The 22134-nt window shown below is 41.1% G+C and overlaps 1 protein-coding gene across 3 annotated transcripts in view; it reads right to left on the minus strand.

The window, feature by feature from the left end:
- Nucleotides 1–3414: 3414 nt before the first annotated feature.
- The window catches only part of LOC309561724 (calcium-activated chloride channel regulator 2-like), a 56505-nt gene continuing 37785 nt past the window's right edge, over nucleotides 3415–22134 (minus strand). For all 3 annotated transcript variants that reach the window (XM_082265715.1, XM_082265717.1, XM_082265716.1), the window contains 6 exons: nucleotides 20141–20247; nucleotides 12457–12675; nucleotides 9488–9758; nucleotides 5634–5798; nucleotides 5307–5537; nucleotides 3415–3984 (listed from right to left, as the gene is read on the minus strand). In XM_082265715.1, coding sequence (XP_082121841.1) covers nucleotides 3416–3984; nucleotides 5307–5537; nucleotides 5634–5798; nucleotides 9488–9758; nucleotides 12457–12675; nucleotides 20141–20247 — 1562 coding nt within the window. In that variant the 3' untranslated portion in view covers nucleotide 3415. The remainder of the gene's footprint in view (nucleotides 3985–5306; nucleotides 5538–5633; nucleotides 5799–9487; nucleotides 9759–12456; nucleotides 12676–20140; nucleotides 20248–22134) is intronic.

Below are 22134 nucleotides of genomic sequence, written 5' to 3' on the forward strand. Positions count from 1 at the left end.
TGCACCATTAGGTTTTCAACAGTAGGGGTCCTCAGCGTGCACAATCCATCCAGCATTCATTACAACATATACGGTGTGCAACATTAAACAGCATATTTAAAAAAAATAAAAACAACAAACCTCTTTCAAGAAGGGGATAGATCAATGTAAGAGAGACAGGGAGCCCTGAGTTTAAAGTCCATCCCAATATTTTTTAGAAAAATATTAGTAATAGGAAGGCTTCTTTTTGGGGGGGAATAGCTATAAAGGGGATAAGAAAGATGGATTTCATTTTTACTTATTACATTAATCAGGGCTCCAGGATGGAAGACTGCCAAGTTACATTCGGTATTGAGCCCCCTTGGATGAAAGGTTCCCAATCTAAATATCAACATTTTCTGTCTGGGTTAGAATCCTATCAAAATCCCCCCTTCTGAGGGGTAAGGTTTAAGCCATAGGCCATATCAGGGACTTTGTGAGTACATGCCAATGTTGGCAAAGTATGGCTTTGACCTGATCCCACTGAGAGCCATAGTGAGTGATAATTCTAGTTTGAACACTTAGATCCTGATTTTAATTACTAGATTTTTTGTGGTCAGAGGATTTTGTCAGTTTTATCAATCGCTTTTTTTCTTGGCTCTCCGAATGCAGCCTCGCGAATAGCCTCTTTCTTTGAAGCTATGTTATAGATCACCTGCCTCAGTTTAAAAGTCCTCCTCTCGTGAGCAATATTGTTTAATTCGAAAGTATTGCCCAACTGGGATCTCATGGATCAGAGAAGGGGGTTGATGGCTAATTACCTGAAGCAGTATATTTGCAGCTGTCTGTGTATGGAATGTTTTGGTAAATATTCTCTTTTCCTGTACTGTAATAAGTAGATCAAGGAATAATAACTATTTTTTGTCAGAGGAAAAAGTCAACCTGATGTTTCTATTATTAGAGTTGAGCTCATCTAGGAAGGTAAGTAGTTGCTCCCTGGTGCCCCCCCCCCCCAATATCATTAGGACATCATTAATGTACCTCAGCCACAGTAAACTGTGACTGAGGTACGGGGGGGGGGTTGATACACCACCTCCTCCCCCCAGAGACCCAGGTGTAAGCAGGCATAGGAGGGGGCACCCATTGACGTGCCACGGAGCTATTGGAAACTGGTCCCCAAGAATTGGAAGCAATTATGTTTGAGTATGAAGTCCAGGGTTTTAACAATGAACTCATTATGTGCTCCTATCTGAGGGAACTTCAGCTCAAGAAAGTAGGATACTCCCCTTAGACCCCACTCGTGTGGGATAGACATGTACAGGGGCTCCACATCGATCCCAATGAGTAGGACCCCCTGGGAACCACCTGTCCGCCAACTTGCGGAGAACATCACTCGTATCCTATACAAAGGAAGGCAATTGGCCGACCAGTTCCTTTATCAGGTCATCTGTAAACCTGCCGCTTTCCAGTGGGCCCCCTATGGCCAAACAATCGACATATAAGATCCCTCCAGTCCCAGTTCATTTTGGACCAGAACCAAGAAAAGGCCTTTCCACTTGTGTTTAGACAGCGGAGGCATCTTCGTAGACCTGATCCGAATACTACTAGGTCTCTGTATTCAGATGTGGGGGGGGTCAAGTTTTGCCTCAGAGTCCATGTTCTCCTCAAGCAGTGACATCAGTACATTTAGGGCTGCTTCTTCTTCCTTATCTAGAATTCCAGAATTGAAGCCAGTGTGTCTATGAGTGTGCCAATATTTATAAATAATCTTCCTCAGAAACAGACTAATATCCCTAAATACCTCAAATTCATTCATAGAGAAAGTTGGAGAAAATGAAAGACCTTTTTGTAGTAAAGTGATATGATGTTCATTAAGTGTGAATACAGATAGGTTTACTACCTTTAGGTCCTTAGTCGGTTCCCCCTTTACCCCCTGCTCGGCTCAAAATTCCATTATCTCCTGTGATTTCTTATCCTTACCACCCCCTGACTTTTTCCTGTGTCTCTTCCTCTTTCTTTTTCTACCGTTGGTTTTTGAGTGTTGTCCTTGCTCCCCTGTGGTGTTTTTACTATACTTTTTGTGGGGCCTGATTGTTGATCCTGGTGTCTGTATGCTCTAAAAAAGTTACCGACTTATTAGACCGTTCACCTTCGCTATCTAATGAAGAGTATAGGTACTGTGAAGGGGTGTTATTTCTAGTTCTACCATGGCGTGAGCGGCTCCTTCAACGTGGTACAGTTAAATTGATTATATCCCCTCTTTCCCAGTCTTGGATGTTTTTCCTGAATTCTTCCTCTTTATTAACTCTCAGATTTGTTTTGAACTTTCTCTACCTCCTTTTTGAGCTGTTCATTATAAAATTATGTTCATTCAAAATCAGGGTCCTGTCTGTATGGTTCAAGCAATTGAGCACTCTGATCGATTTCTGCCTGAATTTCCACCAGTTGGAGTTGTTCCTCCTCCACAATCATCCGCATCAGCTCCACCCCGTGCTCAGTACAACTTTTTTTTACATTTTTCCTAAAACCTTGGGGTCTGGAGGTATGGGGCTGATATAACATTTTTCCCTCAGGCCCCTGGGGAGGACTTCATGCAAAATGTGGGAATTCAGCAAGGAAATATCCCACTGTTGATTAAGGTATTTTAAAGTCAATTTCTTGTGATTTTTAAAATGTCTTTTGAAGGATTCATTCCCAGGGTCCCTAGAGGGCGGGTCACAAGAAAATGCTGTTTGTATCTCAAGGTTAATTTGATCATCCAACACATATGCCATTTAGATGTTATGTTAGTATATAATGCACTCAGGGTTAAATGTTAGGTAGGAGGTTACTAATATAGCAAATTACAAAGAAATAACGAGGGAGCATTGTTATAATGAAGTACCATATAGTATACATAAAGAAAAAGATAAAAATCACTGTGTCATCACCTCAGCTGGAGATAAAGAGGAGAGTATCTCATGCACCATCGCCCCATACAGAGTCAAATCACCCTCATACAATTAATACAGGGAGTGGATGGTAGCGTGATCCTCTAGATATGTATGCATATATTTTTTACCTCAACCTGATAGAACACCTTTGGGATGAATTAGAGCTGAGACTGCAAGCCAGGCCTTGTCGTCCACATCAGTGCCTGCCCTCACAAATGCGCTTCTGGAAGAAAGACACACTCCTAAACCTGGTGGACAACCTTACCAGAAGAGTTGAAGCTGTTACAGATGCAAAGGGTGGGCCAACTCAATATTGAACCCTACAGACTAAGACTGGGATGCCATTAAAATTCACGTGCATGTAAAGGCAGGCATCCCAATACTGTTAGGAATATAGTGTGAGTGTGTGTGTTTGTGTGTATATGTATATATATATATATATATATATATATATATATATATATATATATATATATATACACTGTGTTTACTATATACTGTATACACACCTTTTATCTTTTATTTTATTCTGTTTTAATTTCATCCAACACAGCTATATTTTCTCCAGGTAGAGCCTCATCACCATTTGATATCACCTGTAAACAAATGTCTTCACCATGGCTCTTTGTGCTATTTTTGGCCTCTTTTGTAATGTTATACTTTAACAATGACCCACTATCAGATGTCTGAAAAGGTTTTTTATAAAACTGACATTTCCTCCAGCCATATACGCCAGCTCCTATGGCAAGACACAGGCAAACTGCACACCCAGCAGCTACTATTACAGTGGTTGCACTGCTGTTTTCAACAGTTGTGGAGTAAGCATGGCTAGTGTCTTCCTCCTGAACCCTGGGACTGGTCACATGAACCAAATTAGATATCTCTGACCTTTGTCCGTTTTTATCAATAGAGCAGATTGCAATATAGGTGATGATGGCCTGGCCTGCAGTCATATTTTCCAACCTAAATATGAAGGTCTCCCTGCTGCCAGCATTCTTCGGTTTGATGTAAGAAGCATTGATGACTGTAGCTCTGGGAAAGTGTTGCCTTAAAATTAATGGATTGATGCTTATTCGAATGTCATAATCTGAAACTGAACAAAAAAAACAAAAATATGACTTAACCTATGTTTTTCTTATGTTGAACCTTTATTTTAAACTTTAAAAGGAAAAGTCCATGAGAAGACAGTACAAGATGCCATGCTTAAGTGCCTCAAAGTGTCTTTCCACTGCCCAATAAAAGAGACCTAGCCACTACAATGGGACTGCAGTTTATGGTATATAACGATGAAGTCATAGAAAATTAGGCAACAGAAACAAAGTGAACCTAAATTAGAAAGGGCACAAATCAAGGTTGATTTCCTACTTGTTGTATTAGAGGTCTTTCAGTATCTGCTGTTAGGTAGGCCTATTTATCTTAAAAGTTTAAAGTGCAGTATTGGTCTACTTTAAATTCCAAATATAATCTAAAGACTGTCAGTTTTAAATAAAGTTACTGTATTTCCAAACACTGAAAACTATAAATAAAAAAAGATAACATTTTTCACTGACAGATTTAAAAGTTTACAGTTACACATTTTTATAACAAAAGCTGGGCAAGTAACAAAATCGAAAATTGCAGTTTCCTGTCCTTCTGTGTTAGTAATTGAGTCCACATTAAGTCCAATGTAGAAAAATCTGTCAAATACTAAAGTAGATCTAAAGCCCAATTTTTTTTAAATATTTTATATTTGTACAGTGTGTACAAGTTTTAAAACCCCTGTCAGGTTTTTATTGCTGTATGTGTAATCACTGTATTTCTTCTTCCCTTTTTTGTCCCAAACAACATTGTCACAGGGAGAGAAACAAACAAAAAAATTTTCACAGTTGTCACTAGAATGGGAGTAGAGGGGACATTTTCCAGTCGTGACAAATTGTCTCATGACAACTGTCTAATACAGGGTTTCTCAACCAGGGTTCCTGAGGTTGATAGGGGTTGCTTGAGCAATGGGCAATTTCTGCCTCTCAGATAAGTTTCCAATGACACCATTGTCCCTTTTAGCTATCTGTAAGGGGGTAATTCTTCTCAATGATGACAAGACTAAGGAGCCTTCTTCCCACTGACTGTCACACTAATGTGTCATGAGTTGTAGATTTTTAATTTTTAGCAGGGATTCCCCGAGACCAGAAATTTATTTCAAGGGTTCCTCTGTGTTGAAATGGTTGAGAAAGGCTGGTCTAAATGGTGTTTCTTCTCATTTCCCGTGTGGTCTCTGGGACAGGAAGGCAAGGGAAATTTCTCTTATGGGACACCGATAACAAAAATAACCAAAAGAAAAATGTTAGCCACCCACTCTATCCAAAATTTGTTTGAAAGTTTTTTGGAGTAAAATACAGTATAAAATGCAGCTTTTTGTTTATAGCAAAGAAATCTCACCAGCTCCCTGGTCATAGTCATCACCCGGTGCTGTCCAAAACAATACTACATGTTCATTTTCCATTTTTGCTTCAAGGTCATTTATTTTACATGGAGGGAAAGCATCCTCATCCAATGAGTTTTGAGAGACATTCTTAACTTCGAAACTACCCAGAAACAGGACTCTGCTGAACATTTCATTTGTGCTTGGACCTTTATAAACTGGTCGAGGAGGATTCATATTGATGGTGCCTGCAATAAATATTTATAGTGCAATCTAAATAATAAAAGATGATGTCTATATGATGTAACTTATAAGCTTAGCATTATTTTGGTTTATAAGCTCACCATTTTCGATGTAGCCAGGAACATAGAGGGCTGGGTTGCTCTGAGGAGGCCTCAGAGAGGTAGTGCTTGTCCACTCAGCAAACATTTTCAGTGCATGTCTACCATTATTAGTAAAGCGAAATAAATAGATAGAGTAGACGCCATCACCCTTGGTAACATCAGCACCTAAAGAATGTTTATATAAAAATAGTAAAATATATGTCAACGTCATTATCTTTACAGAGAATCAAAGCTAGTTGGAATTCAGCCAACAGGGTGAATTGATGACCTGCAATGAATGAGAAAAATTACAACATGCAATTGCATATTATGATTCAGACTATGAATCAGACACAATTGTTTAAAGTACAACTAAATAGACACGCGTGGTTCATTTTGTTCGAATCTAAATTCAGACACATTTTTTGTTTTTCAGAAATTCGGATGCATCCTAGTAACGAATTTAAACAAATCCGAAATAATAAACCAAAATTTGGACAAAATTCAATTTGAATTCACAAGCAAATTTGGATCGAACTCCGAAACAAATTTGAATTGAAATCGAATTCAAAAGAATTACTGTATATACTAAAGTATAAGCCGATTCGAATATAAGCCGAGGGACCTCATTTTACCACAAAAAACTGGGAAAACGTATTGACTCGAGTATAAGCCTAGGGTGGGAAATGCAGCAGCTACTGGTAAATTTAAAAAATAAAAATAGATACCAGAGGCTGCAGGAATGGTACAAGAGAGGAAGAAGCTGTAGGCATGGTGCAAGAGATGCAGAGGCTGCAGATATGGTGCAGGAGATGCAGGGGCTGTGGGCATGATGCAGAGGCTGCGGGCATGTTGCAGGAGATGCAGGGGCTGCAGGCATGGTGCAGGGAATGCAGGGCTGCGGGCATGATGCAGGAGATGCAGGGCTGAGGGCATAGTGAAGGAGATGCAGGGCTGAGGGCATGATGCAGGAGATGCAGGGCTGAGGGCATGGTCCAGAAGATGCAGGGATGAGGGCATGGTGCAGAAGATGCAGGGCTGAGGGCATGGTGCAGGAGATGCAGGGCTGAGGGCACGGTGAAGGAGATGCAGCGCCGAGGGCATGATGCAGGGCTGAGGGCATGGTGCAGGATATGCAGAGGCTGCCCAGGGGTCTTGCTTACCCATCTCTGAGGTGCCTTACATTTAAAAATGGTGCCCCACGTCCTTGCGCATGCGCCATCTGCCTGAGAATGGCCAAGTGCGTACGGGCTTTCCCGAGCGGCGATGGTGCATGCGCAGTGTACATGTAGGGCCGGCCACCGCTGATGTTCGATCAGCCCCAGGGTGAACAGGTAAGTGGGAGGGAGGCTTTTTCAGCATAAAAAATGTTCTGAAAAAGTCAGCTTATAGTCGAGTATATACGGTAGAAAACGATTTTATAAAAAAGAATACAAAAAAATAGAATATAAAATAATACATAAATAAAATAAATAATTAAAAAAAAATGGAAGCATAGTAAAGAAAAGAATAGAATTTAATAGAATAGAATAAAATAAAATATGACATCTGTCACAGTGTACCACCAGTGCCCCAACTACAGCAGTCACAGTGTACCACCAGTGCCCCAACAACAGCTGTCACAGTGTAGCATTGTCCCATTAACATCTGTCACTGGGTACCACAGTGCCCCATGCACATCTGTCTCAGTGCACTAGTGCCCCATCAACATCTGTCATAGTGTACCATTGTCCCATCAACATCTGTCACAGTGTACCAGTGCCCAATCAACATCTGCCACAGTGTACTATTGTCCAATCTGTCACAGGACTACCACTAGTGCCCCATGCCCCATCAACATTTTTGGCAGTGTGCCAGTGCCCCATGCACATCTGTCGCAGTGCAGAATAGAATACAAAACAATGGAATCCAAAATAATATAAAAGAATAGAATATAAAAACAATAGAATAGAAAAAAATAAAATATAATATAACCAGGGCTTTTTTTGTCAGAAAATAGGTGTAGGAACTCCCCCCCCCCTTCTGAGTCACTTCTCATCTCCGCCCCCTACCCACCTCTGAGCACCATCTCATGGTTCCACTCCCTACCTACCTCCCAATACAAATGCTTGTAGATGTAGCACTGCTCCCTAGAGGGCTGCTGGAATTCTCACCTTTCAGGTCCCCCTGGGTTACCGATAGCAAATGCATGCAGAATCTTAACACTTTTGACTCAGTCAATGAACAGTCTAGGGGTTTTTGTTTTGTTGTATTATTTTAGATAGGGATGGGAGAAGGGATGAGTGGGATACTCCAACACTTGAGCTATTCACAATGCTGATGACTTCTATCTGAGAATGCAGCAAGGCCGCAGCTTCATGCTGCCACTAGATGAATCTTTAGCACTTATCTTCAGGGCACTCGCCTAGTACCCCCTTTCTATCCACCAGCTGACACCCGTCCTCTGACTACTCTACTCCGGAGTGGCCTGCTTCCTGGTCAGGCCTTTAGACAAGATCCCCTGTACTCACGATACTGCTTTTCAGGTTCTCCAGTGTCTCAACTCCTCCTAGTCAGCCCTCCTGGAATTGAATAGAAACCGTTATATCCTATTTTATTCTATTGATTTTCTATTCTATTCTATTCTCTTATTTTCAATTCTATTCTAATTCAAATTCATTATATTCAAAATTCAGGATATCGGAAAATGGTTATATATTCTTTCTTTTTTAGTCTATTCTGTTCTATTGTTTTTCTATTCTATTCTTTTCTATTCTATTTTATTTTTTTGGTATTCTTTTATTTTCTATTCTTTTTCTATTCTATTCTAATCAGAAGATGGTTATATATTCTTTCTGTTTTATTCTATTCTGTTCTATTGTTTTTCTATTCTATTGCACAAAGCAAGGTCCATAAAGACATGGATGAGCAAGTTTGGGGTGGAGGAACTTGACTGGCCTGCACAGAGTCCTGACTTCAACCCCATAGAACACCTTTGGGATGAATTAGAGCAGTGACTTCGAGCCAGGACTTCTCTCCATTATCAGTGTCTGACCTCACAAATAGAAGAATGGTCAAACATTCCCATAGACACACTCCTAAACCTTGTGGACAGCCTTCCCAGAAGAGTTGAAGCTGTTATAGCTGCAAAGGGTGGGCCAACTCATTACTGAACCCTACAGACTAAGACTGGGATGTCATTAAAGTTCATGTGCGTGTAAAAGCAGGCATCTCAATACATTTGACAATATAGTGTATATCTAAACCCAACCAATAAAATCTCATATAAGCTTTAAAGCAGAAGTCTGGGTAACAAAACAGTCAAGTGTCAGTGCCCTTAAGTAGTTGCCCTGCCTTTGTTGATTTAGCGGGTAGAGTTAGTGCTCCTTTATAAGACAGCTCTGAGTGGGCCCCAGAGTAGACAGGGTATGGGAACAGGACACCCCTGCCCAACATGATATAGCCCTGTGTACTGACAGAGAGAATGAGAGAGAGAGCCCCCTGCAGGGCTGAACCACCAGGGTATTCAAAGAGCACACTGGGGACAGAAAGGGAACCTTTTTCCAAATTTGACCCTCTAATATAATTTAGCTGGTCCTGTGGCTTGGTTTAGGATGGCCCTGGGGCCTACGTGAGGAGCACCCTTTGTGTGAGGGAAAGGTACACCCTGTGGGCTCAATTCACTAAAGAATATCTCGTATGATAATTGAATCACGTGACACAGTTTTCCCAATTATATCATGAGATGCTGAAATATTACCTTGTTTGGAAAATTTTATAACAAACTATGAAAAAGTTTTTTTTTTTTTTTTCAAAATTTTCAGTCTTTTTATGTAAATTTAGCAAAAAGAAGAAGAAAAATAAATGAACCTATATAGAGAATCAGTCTGGTGTACCTGCCCCATCATCAAGGAGAGTTAAAGTCAGAGGATCTCCAGTTTCTGGCTCAATGACAGCAGTCACATTAGCTCCCAGCACAGCTGTAAATCCATGTTTAACCTCTGCAAATAATGTAACCGGGTGCGGAGAAGTGGCTGTTTTGTTGATTTTTCCAGCAGTAAAACGTACAAATGGCAGGACTTCAGATGATGGCCTTGAGGTAACTAGAACACCAAGCGTCTGACTGTCATTTAAGGTGTTTTTTATTCTATATAGCCAAGTGCCGCTCTATACAATTAAAACATAAAATACTTTAAAATAGTATTTGTCAACATTTTTATCATCAAGGAGGTACAATTATCTAAGTACAGTACATGAGAAATTGTGTGTGATTTGCTTTTTTAAGGCTTATGTAAATGGGCAAACGCAACATTCTTTCAGCTGCATTTAGCTTGCATTGAAAGTGTTTGTGAACCCTAACAACTTTAACCACTTAAGGACCAAGCCTATTTCTGACACTTGTTGTTCACAAGTTAAAATCACTACAAAATGACTTAGAACCCCCAAACATGATATATATTATTTTTTTTAGCAGAGGCCCTAGAGAATAAAATGGAGATTGTTGCAATACTTTATGTCACACTGTATTTGCGCAGCGGTCTTACAAATGCAATTTATTTGGAAAAGTTAACCCAATTTTTTTTCTATAATGTGAAAGATAATGTTACACTGAGTAAATATATACCCAACATGTCATGCTTCAAAATTGCGCACGCTCGTGAAATTAGCGACAAACACTGATACTTAAAAATCTCCATAAGAGATGCTTTAAAAATGTCTACAGGTTACCAGTTTAGAAGTACAGAGGGGGTCTAGAGCTAGAATTATTGCTCTCACTCTAACGATCGCGGTGATACCTCACATGTGTGATTTGAACACCGTGGGCGCGACTTGGGTAGCGGGGAAAATGATCCGCTCCTCTCCTCTCCTAGGCAGGAAGACAAGTGAGGGCAAGCTGGCCCCCACTCAACTCTATGGCCCTGGAGGGCCGGAGTGATGTCATACTTCGCCTCCTCCCAACAGCATTAAAGGGCCCATTTTTTTCACGATGAAAAAAAAATGAAATTTTTATTTTTTTTGCTATTTAGTGTAGATGTGAGTTCCCTAGTTAGCACCCTAGTTACCATCCTCAGATATCCTCTTGATATTGTCTCTGCCTGCTATTCTAGAACATCCTGACTTGCTCCTGGAAATTGCTCCTACTTCAGGCATCAATCAGGTACATGACAATGAGTCAGACTACTGACTCATTGCCCTTCCTTGTCTGACAGTGTCACATACCCGGTCCTGAAGCCAAAATGCAGAGAGTGCTCGGTAACCCTGAAAATGGTAACAGGAAGCACAAAGCCCAAAGTAGTAGGGATTGCCAGCTGTGCCCCAGATGAGGGTTGGTGGTAGGGAGATCTCTCTGCAGATGGACACCAGAGGAGATGAGCACTAGGACCCAAGAGCGTTGAGGATGGTTCATACTGCACATGGCTGGAAGCAGGTTGTAATGGAAGATTAAGGGGATTAAGAGAGGTGCATGGAAAGTGCAGCAGGCAGGATCAGCAGGTAAGTACTGAAGGTAGGTACTGCAGGCTGGGTACAGCAGACGGGCACCAAGGGGTATCACAGCAGACAAGGCACAGCAGAAGGTGTAGTCGGGGATGGAAGCAGAGGTCAGTAAGCCAGTGGTCAACAGATCAGATAGCAGATTTGTGGTTAGGCAAGCCACGGTCATACACAGGGCAGAAGACAAGAGAAGATCCGTGAACAATCCGAGGTCAGAGCTTGGAGCGAGACAAGAGGAATCCAAGAGAAATCCGGGTTGACAACCGGTGATCAGAAACAGCAGCAAACACAGGAACAGGAAGCAGGAAGCTGAAGACCAGTCAGCAATGTCCATGAGCCACAGTCATCCTTTTAAAGGCCTGAGGGTGCCAGGATGTGATGTCCATTGCATGTGCCAGCGCACACACGTCTTTGCCACAGGGATTGTGCGCTCACAACGCGTGCGCGTATTTGTGCGGACGCGGCCATATTGAGAATTGGCTAATATGCCACTATTCTACCGCTGATTCTCTGACAGGCAGCTCCATTCAAAGTTTTAAATCAGAGATCGATTCTGTAAGCAACCAGCTTGTGCTCTTTTTAAAACCATAATGATCTGTGATAACGCTACATAGGTGTACCCCATAATAAATGTTTATTTGATAAAACACTTTACATTCACAACAAACTGACAGGCCCCTTTCAGGCGGAGCGGATTCCATCCAGGGCATCCGTCTGCTCAGCGCTGTTCTCTATGGGGTGGTTGGATGGAAACCGACTGCCTGTCTGTTTCCATCCAACTGTTATCCGATCCGCCAGGCGGATGGGGAATGGATCCCCATCTGTCTGTTTTTAGCAGACATGATCAGATGCTGGCGGGTGTCAGCGGACACATATCCACTGACATCTGCTGCTCCAGAGAGAACAACGGGTGGTCCAATCGGGTCTGTCTAAAAATTGACAGGTGGACCCAATCGGTCTCCTGGTGTGAAAGGGACCATATGAAACATGGGTTTAAAATATATACATGTAAAAAACAAACAAACCATTCTTTGGAAAGAGTGGGGTTGGGTTACAGCTTTTTGTGAGGTTTTTACTTCAGCTTGTGTTCCCACTGTGTCACTGAGAATATATGTCCTCCCTTCCTGGAAGGACAGGAAGTAATAGGAGTTCTTCCCAGTATGGACACAGATAAAAAGGACATTTTTTAGTACAGTCTGGAAGGGATCACACACAGAAATCAGAAAAGTTTACTTTTCTCCTCTATGTATAAATCAGGAAAAAAAAATTGTTTTGGCTGATGTTAGACTTTTTACAAAAATGATGTTAAATAGCAGTATTGTGAAAATATGAATACATGTTATATCTTGAACATGTAGATTTAATCTTGTACCTGAGCAGTTCCTGGAATTTTTAGATAAGAGATTTGTGAGGTATTATCATGCTGAAGATTTGTATATTTGTATCCAATGGAGCTCTCAATGACAATGTCAGGAGGGTCTGGGGCCTGCCAGGTTATAATGAAAGCAGTGTCATTTCCCACACCGCTGTCTATATACACAGACCCAAATAAAAGACAACCAGCCTCCATGAGCTTCCAAATGCTCTTTATCTGAAAAGAAAACACACATTCAATTTATGGATACATTTTAACGGGATGCAAACAGACATAATAGATACTCTAGGACAACTCCAAACTATTTATTTCAGTAGTAATAAAAAGAGGTGACAATACTGTATAAACTATAGAGGATCTGGTGGTTTGCCCATGGACTTGTTTGGAGCACATTTTGGAAATTATTTGGTATGGCAATCTAAAGCATTGAAATATAATACAATGAACCTCTGCAAATAATGTGCAAAATCAAGTGTTGTAAGGTGCTGTACCTCCTATTTCCAAATGCAATGGAAAATAGTAAAGCAGTTCATATATAGTTATGTTGGTGCAGTGCTATCTACAAAAACATATACTAAACTCAATTATACTAAAAAAAAACAAAAAAAAAAAAACACTTAAACTTGCTACAGGTGGTTGATAACTATTATGTTGTAAAGTTGTAAAATAGTAAAGAGTGTCCAGGGAAGTGGGAAATTACCCCTCAGCCACAGAAGTAAGGTGGAATTGACCCCTAGCCTAAATGACCATGGAATTTGGACCTGACCTTGTATTTGAGTTACTTATGTTCGATACCCCACTCATGCATTGTATGAAACTGTCATATTTCTTTGTTTATATCTTCCTTTATTCGAAATTCAATAAAATATATTGAAAGAAAAATATATAGTAAAAACCCAATTAGTGATCTGCTGTTGGTGCTATTTGCATACAATTACTGATCTGCTGTTACCAGCTATTGCCTTGTAAAATTTAAATTCCAACATTAACCATAAATGTATATTAGCCCTAAATATATGAATCAGTGCAGTGTTTATACACCAACTACAAATCCACTTCTTCCAATCCTAATTATAAAGTGCTTGTGTTGTGTCAAACTTCTCAATGTCCAAATATAATGTAAATATAATGTAAACCAGTCCAAATAAAGTGTTTTCATTATTAGTGCTCTTCAACCATGCCAAAAAGTGCTCTCCACCTCTCCATTTTGAAAAGCCACTCACCAGATCCTTTATGCCCTGTTATATAATCATCTTTATTTCCTCTAGTTTGGCTCCATATGGCCTACTCCAGTTCCTCCCCACTCCACCTCCAGATAAGTGCAAAGGTGTAACGCTCATGCGTTTTTTGTTAGTGAATGGATTTGCAGCTGCAGAATTATTACACTCAGTAGTCATGTAGAGAATGTGTTGAACAACATATCCAACTCTCAGGACTTCATCACTGTGTACAGCCTGTTATGCAAATATACATACACTCAATATGATGTTCCTGGAGTGATAGAATGTATATGATAGAATAGAGGTGAGAGACAGGCAATAGAATGGTGAGCACTTAGTAGTAGTATTCAGGAGAGTGGTAGGTGATGATAGTATGCAGATAGGTTTTAGCAATCATGTATAGTAACAGGTGGTAGGGGACAGCAGATGAAGTATGCAAGAGAGAGTAACCTAGTGCAATGATAGGTGATGGTAGTCCCAAGAGCTAGCAATCTATGCAGATGATAGAAATAGCTTAGATAGTAATAGTCTCTTTAGTATGCAGTAGTAGATAGTGAAAGTTAGGTTGAGGAAGGAATCCCCTGCGGGGTACTTATCACTAGATGGGTTAGTAGTAGCAAGGTCCAAGAGTAATGGAGTAATCTGGTAGCGAGATACTGGATCGGTAGCGAGGTTCCGGTCTTGTTCAGGCAAGGGGAATAGCTTGAAGCTCCGGCAGCATTGGATAAGACAAGGCAACATGCGGTTTGAACGAGCAATGAGTGAGAGAAAGCCGGCGATTGAAATAGCCGCTCATAGCGGCGCCCGGCGATGACGTCATTGCCCTTAAAGGTGTATGCGTTCCATTTGGATAGCAAGATGGGATGCAATATTAAGAGAGAAATGTGGAAATAAGGGTACCAGAGGTACCAGAACATTACAGAACTGGTTTTTCCGGGTATTTCGAGTGGAAATTGCGAATCAGTCTAGGGGCATGTATATCGGAGGTATCCAGCCAGGTGTCGTCTTGGGGCCCATAGTTCTTCCATCGTACTAGATATTGGAGTTTTCTTCTATGGATACGAGAATCCAGAATCTCCTTTATCTCAAATTCTTCTCCGCCTTCAACTTGTACAGGAGGTGGAGGTGAGATGGTAGGCCTTATTCCTTGGTTAGGAACATGGGGCTTTAGTAGAGACACATGGAAGATGGGATGTAATTTGAGGTCTGTTGGTAATGTGAGTTGTACTGCAGCTTTTCCAATAAGCTTCTTTATTGGGAAAGGTCCCAGGAATAAAGGTCCAAGTTTTTTACTAGGGATCTTTAATCTCAAATTTTTTGTAGAAAGCCAAACAAGATCCCCAATGGCATATTGGGGAGAGGGTTTTCTACGAAGGTCGTAGTACCTCTTTTGTTGGCTATGGGCATGTGAGATGGTGGTGTTGAGTAAACCCAGGGAATCCTTTATTTGGGTAAGATAATCAGAGGCCACTGGATTACTTGATGGCAAGATACGTGGTGGAAGAAGTGTGGGATGAAACCCATAGTTTAAGTAGAATGGACTTTGTTTAGTAGTGCTGTGGGTCGCGTTGTTATAGGCGAATTCCGCCAGCGGGAGGAGGTCCACCCAATCGTCCTGTAGATATGAAGTATAGCAACGTAGATATTGCTCAATGCACTGGTTGACTCTTTCTGTCTGTCCGTTGGTCTGAGGGTGGTAAGGAGAAGTAAGTTTTCGCTCTATTCGTAGAATCTGACATAGAGCTTGCCAAAACTTTGAGATAAACTGTGAACCACGGTCAGACAGAAGTGTTTTTGGAATACCATGTAACTTAAAGACATGTTTCACAAGTAATTCCGCTGTTTGCTTGGATGAAGGTAGTCTTCGGATAGGAATGAAATGTGCCATCTTGGTCAGATGGTCCACTGACACTAAAATGGTGTTGAATCCTTTGGAAGGTGGTAGTTCTACTATAAAGTCTAAGGACACCACTTCCCATGGAACCTGGGGTATTGGTAAACTACAAAGTAGACACGATGGTTTTGTAGTGTCAATTTTGGACCTTGCACAGATGTCACAAGATGAAACGAACTTTTGTACGGTCGTCTTCATGTCAGGCCACCAAAATTGCCTAGTAAGTAAATTGAATGTTTTAGTCATACCCATATGTCCTGCCATAGGTACATCATGCGACAATTAGAAGATCTTGGTTCGCATAGTAGGGGGTATGTATAATTTATCGTTGTAATAGAGGAAGCCTTCTGCATCAGCATTTAGTTGTGGTGGAGGTGAATCCAGTCCTATGCTGTGCAAAATCTCTTCCTTCAGCGAACGGACAACACCGACAATACGTTCATAGGGTATTATAGGAACTGAGGGAACCTTGGCGTAGCTATCTTCAGTTAATCGTGAAAGCGCATCCGCTTTTTTATTTTTGTCTGCAGGTGTATAGGTCACTAGAAAATTAAATCTCAAAAAGAATAATGACCATCGTACCTGCCGGTGGGAAAGAGTTCTATTAGTCTGAAGGTATTGAAGGTTTTTGTGATCTGTGTATATAAGGATTGGCAATCGAGTACCCTCAAGTAGGTGTCGCCAATTCTCTAATGCCAGTTTTATGGCTAGTAACTCTTTTTCACCCACTGGGTAATTCACCTCGGGGCTGCTTAGTGACTTTGAGAAGAAAGCAACTGGGTGAAGTGGTGAAGTGTTTGTTGGTCGTTGTGAGAGAACTGCTCCTACTGCCATATTTGACGCATCTACCTCCAAAATATATTGAAGGTATGGGTCTGGATGGCGTAGTATGGGAGCAGAAGTAAAGCTTGATTTCAACAAGCAGAAAGCTCCATTTGCTTCTTCTGACCATTTGAATTGTTTTTTTGTACTTGTGAGTTGTGTGAGAGGTCTCACAATAGCAGAGAAGTTCTTGATGAACTTTCTATAGTAGTTAGAGAATCCGAGGAATCTTTGTAATGCTTTGCGAGTTGTTGGCACAGGCCAATCTAGAATAGAGGATATTTTGCTCATGTCCATTTTGATTCCATTTTTGGATATAATGTATCCTAGGAATAGTACTTCCTCTTTATGAAATAAACATTTTTTTAATTTAACATATAAATTATGTGCAAGTAGTCTTGACAACACGAGTCTTACATGTTTTATGTGTTCAGATAAGGAATGAGAATAAATAAGTATATCGTCCAGATATACTACAACACAAACATCAAGCAAGTCTCTGAATATGTCATTTATAAATCGTTGGAAGGCTGCGGGAGCATTACACAACCCAAATGGCATCACAATGTACTCAAACAGTCCGTATCTGGTTCTGAATGCTGTCTTCCATTCATCCCCGTCACGGATTCGAATTAAGTTGTATGCCCCTTTTAGGTCCAATTTCGAAAAGTAGGAAGCTCCGCGCACCTGTTCTATAAGTTCAGGAATAAGAGGTAAAGGATAACGATCCTTTATTGTAATGGCATTTAATTGTCTGAAATCAATAATAGGCCTGAGACTTGAATCTTTATTGCGGACAAAGAAGAGTCTTGCAGCAGTGGAGGAAGTAGAAGGTCTGATGAATCCTTTCGCCAAATTTTCATCCAAGTATTCCTTGAGATGAGAGAGTTCATCCTGTGAAAGAGGATAAACGTGACCGAAAGGCAATTTGCTATTAGGGAGTAGATCGATACAACAATCATAGTCCCTATGGGGAGGCAACACTTGAGCGTTTTTCTCAAGGAAGACTTCCGACAAATCCTGATAACATATTGGTATAATCTCATCCGACACCACAGACAGGATCCTTCCATGTGATGAGAGATTACACGTGGTTTCGCAGTAGTGAGAAGAGAAGGTTAGAGTTCTTGTTTTCCAATCGATGATTGGTTGATGTATGTGTAACCAGGGAAGTCCCAAAATAATGGGAAAATATGGTGAGGTCAGTACATCAAAAGTGGTGGTCTCCACATGAGACCCGTCAGCAGTGACAAGGAGTGCCTGTGTCTGATTAGTGATGGGACCAGAGGATAACGGAATACCGTTAATGAAACTAACAGAGACAGGTTTAAGTTTTGAAATAATAGGTATTTTATTTAAGGTAACAAAACAAGTATCAATGTAGTTCCCACAAGATCCTGTGTCGACCATAGCCTTGGTGGTGATCCTAGTTTGGTCCCACTGTAATGTCAAATTAATAAAGGATAAGGATTAGAAAATGAAGTTGTTAGTCCCCCTAGCAAGACATTTGAACACTCACCCTCTTTTTTGCGGACAAGGGCACAGCCGTTTATCAAATGATCCGGGGATGCGCAGTACATGCAGAGATGTTCGGTTTTCCTCCTGGCACGTTCGGAAAAGGTCAAAGGTGGGCGTATCATTCCTACCTCCATAGGAGTAGGGTCAACAGGCGACATCCGAGAAGGACTAGACAATGGCAATCCCATCTTCTCAGCCTTTCTTTCTCGCAGTCGTCTGTCAATATTGATACTGGTCTGTATCAGGCCATCCAAGGTGTCAGGTAAATCCGCTCGGGCGAGCGCGTCTTTAACGGCTTCTGATAGGCCGAGTCTGAACTGCGTTCGCAAGGATGTGTCATTCCACCCTGAATCAAGGGACCATCTTTTGAAATCTGCCACGAAGTCCTCAACAGGTCTCCTTCCTTGTTTTAAAGCCCTCAATTGGGTATCAGCAGTACTCTGCCTATTGGGGTCTTCATATAAACTAGCGAGTTGCGCTAGGAATAAAGGATAGGAGTTAAGAAGTGGGTCATCTTTCTCAAAGAGAGAGTCTGCCAAGGCCCGGGGATCACCCGTCAGATAGGAAATAGTGGTACAGACTTTGATTTGGTCAGTGGGGTAGGTATGAGGTTTAAACAAGAATAGCAATCGACATGCGTTTTTAAATTCACGAAATTTACTCCGATCACCAGTAAACACTAGAGGAGGGTTTATCTTAGGCTCACGGGGCTGAGCAGCAGAGAGCTGCGCAAGACGGCCAACCTGCTGTCTTAAAGCCTGATTTTCGTTTTTTACCTCTGTAAGAGCAAGTATCAATGCATCTACTTGTTGTTTTAATTGCATTACTTGAGTGGGTAATTCTGCTGAATCCATATTTTTTCGGGCTTGTTCAATCTGTAACGCTCATGCGTTTTTTGTTAGTGAATGGATTTGCAGCTGCAGAATTATTACACTCAGTAGTCATGTAGAGAATGTGTTGAACAACATATCCAACTCTCAGGACTTCATCACTGTGTACAGCCTGTTATGCAAATATACATACACTCAATATGATGTTCCTGGAGTGATAGAACGTATATGATAGAATAGAGGTGAGAGACAGGCAACAGAATGGTGAGCACTTAGTAGTAGTATTCAGGAGAGTGGTAGGTGATGATAGTATGCAGATAGGTTTTAGCAATCATGTATAGTAACAGGTGGTAGGGGACAGCAGATGAAGTATGCAAGAGAGAGTAACCTAGTGCAATGATAGGTGATGGTAGTCCCAAGAGCTAGCAATCTATGCAGATGATAGAAATAGCTTAGATAGTAATAGTCTCTTTAGTATGCAGTAGTAGATAGTGAAAGTTAGGTTGAGGAAGGAATCCCCTGCGGGGTACTTATCACTAGATGGGTTAGTAGTAGCAAGGTCCAAGAGTAATGGAGTAATCCGGTAGCGAGATACTGGATCGGTAGCGAGGTTCCGGTCTTGTTCAGGCAAGGGGAATAGCTTGAAGCTCCGGCAGCATTGGACAAGACAAGGCAACATGCGGTTTGAACGAGCAATGAGTGAGAGAAAGCCGGCGATTGAAATAGCCGCTCATAGCGGCGCCCGGCGATGACGTCATTGCCCTTAAAGGTGTATGCGTTCCATTTGGATAGCAAGATGGGACGCAATATTAAGAGAGAAATGTGGAAATAAGGGTACCAGAGGTACCAGAACATTACAAAAGGAATTACCAAGCTAGAGAATGCAATAGTGTAGTATGTTTTTATTTTAAACAAACAATCCCCACACATTGAAATGCATTTAAAGGCTGACAAACTCGGTTAGCATTGAGAATCAATAGCACTTCCAGGTCCCAGTCAAAATGGGCGTGCGCTCCAGCAACCAAAGATGATTAAGATAAGTAACCTTATGTGAAGCCAGAGTGACTCTCCCCAACTAGTTTCGTCTGTATGATGTCATCAGGGTACAGTGTACGGCCATTTTGCATGGGACTTTGAGGTTCTATCGATTCTCAGCGTTTTTGTAGAGCGCTAACTCAACTATATCTGAATCTAAAGCATTGGATTGAAGAATAAAAATATTTTACTGCAGTAATAACTAAATTAATACATAGCTCTCAACATTTTATTATCTAAAGCTTGCTCCAACTTCAAGTCCAGAACCAGATTATCTGATCTTCCTAAATCACGGGCCCACAAATTAAAATAGATGGAAGGTATAAATATATTTAGTATGGAAATAATCCAAGATGACTCACCACCACAAATTTCTCTTCAATATTTCCATATTTAGGAGATATTTCCATAAAAGCGCTAATTAAATTGCTTGAGTCTTTTGTATCTGGAGCATAGAAAGTTAACCCTCCTAATATAAAACAGAAAGACAAATCAGTCCTCAATGTATGGTAAAAACTAAGTATACCACTTGAAGCAGAAATATAGGCAGATATAAAAAACTTACATTTAAAATGTATTTTAAATAGCACCTTAATCTGTATTTATATTAGTCTCATTTAATACCCTGTGCAGCTGGACTGCCTCTAGGATAGCAAATGACAACACTAAACCAGTCAGGTTCTACTGCATCACAGAATGCTGCCAATCTAACTCCGAGAGCTTACTGATCAAAGAGAGAGCAGAAGGATGACCTAATCAGCATGCTGCTGATGATATCTATGCAAGTTTTTTTTACCAGTAAACCAACAAAAGAAAGCAAACAGACATATGCCTGACACTGATTGGACTTCAAAGTTTTGAGAAAACCATTCCATGCTTAAAGCTGAACTGTAGCCAGCTGATTATAATATAATAATAAAGCTGCTTCCTTTGTCTAATAAAGTTTCTGGTGTTTATAAAATGTGTTGAGAATGGAAGAGAAGCAGTTTAACCGTAATCAGTGTAAAGGGTTCTTTACTGTGAGAGTAGTAAGGATGTGGAATTCTCTTCTGGTGTCAGAAGGGAGCTTCGATAGTTTAAAAAAATTATTAGACAGGCATCTTAATGATCACAACATACAGGGATATACGATTTACTATTGAAATAAACAAATACACACACATTCATACAGGTTGAACTAGATGGACTGGTGTCTTTTTTCAGCCTTACTGACTATGTAACTATGGGGTTGATTTACTAAGGCAAATCCACTCTGCACTACAAGTTCGCTGCAAGTGCACTTGGAAGTGCAGTTGCTGTAGATCCAAGGGGAAGATCTGAAATGAGGGGAAGCTTTGCTGATTTCTATTATCCAATCATGTGCAAGCAGAAATGCTGTTTCTTGTTTTCCTTGCATGTCCCTCTTAGATCTACATCGATTGCACTTTTAAGTGCACTTCCAAATGCACTTTCAACTTGTAGTGCAGGGTGAATTTGCCTTTAGTAAATAAACCCCTATGTGTTCCCTTCATACTTTTCTTCCCCTCCAACACACCCCTGAATCCCTTGTTGAAGTTTATATGACTGGGCAGTGCTGGTTTCTCCCTATAGAGGAATTGCTCCTGGTTGTATTATCATCTCCATGTAATTTACTAAATGGGGCAGTGATGTGATGACTTCACACTACCTTCTGTCGGCAGGTATGATTGCTGCAGCACTCGGTCACAACCTGTTCAAAGCCTGTAATTGGGCCACACGTCATTGAATTTCACATGGCATTATGGAAAAACGAGTTTAGCTTGCAACATTGCAAGCATGCCAAACGTGATGTGAGCCACATAAAAAGATCCTCTTCCTAGCGCCCAGGCAAAGTAATTCTGAATGAAAGACCACTGACATCACACAGCCATAAATTACCAAAATTAAAGTGGTTTAAAAGCCTTAATGTTTTTTTTTTTCCCTTTTTGCATTCTCTGCATTAGGGTAAAAAACCTTCTGTGTCCAGGAATACCACCCCCCCCCCCCCCCATTCTCCCTTACACTTACCTTAGCCCGATCACGATCCAGCATTGTACACAAGAGCAGTGGCTCTCTCCTCTCATTCCTTCCTCATGGGGCAGACTGATAGCAGTGGAAGCCATTGGCACCTGCTCCTGTCAATCAAATCTTATGAGAAGGGAGCAGGGTCAGTGCAAAACCCCACTGTGTGTGTCTATGGACACAGGTAGCATGGTTCAGGAGGAATCCCGCAAGAGTAGCCCCCACCCCCCCAGCAAGTCGCTTGCTTGGCCACTTTGAAGGCAGGAGGATCACCGGCAGAGCATCCCAGATGAGAAGCATCAGGGCTGCTCTGTGCAAAACTATTGCACAAGCAGGT

Source organism: Pelophylax lessonae (assembly GCF_965119305.1).
Source record: "Pelophylax lessonae genome assembly, chromosome: 8".
Taxonomy (NCBI): domain Eukaryota; kingdom Metazoa; phylum Chordata; class Amphibia; order Anura; family Ranidae; genus Pelophylax; species Pelophylax lessonae.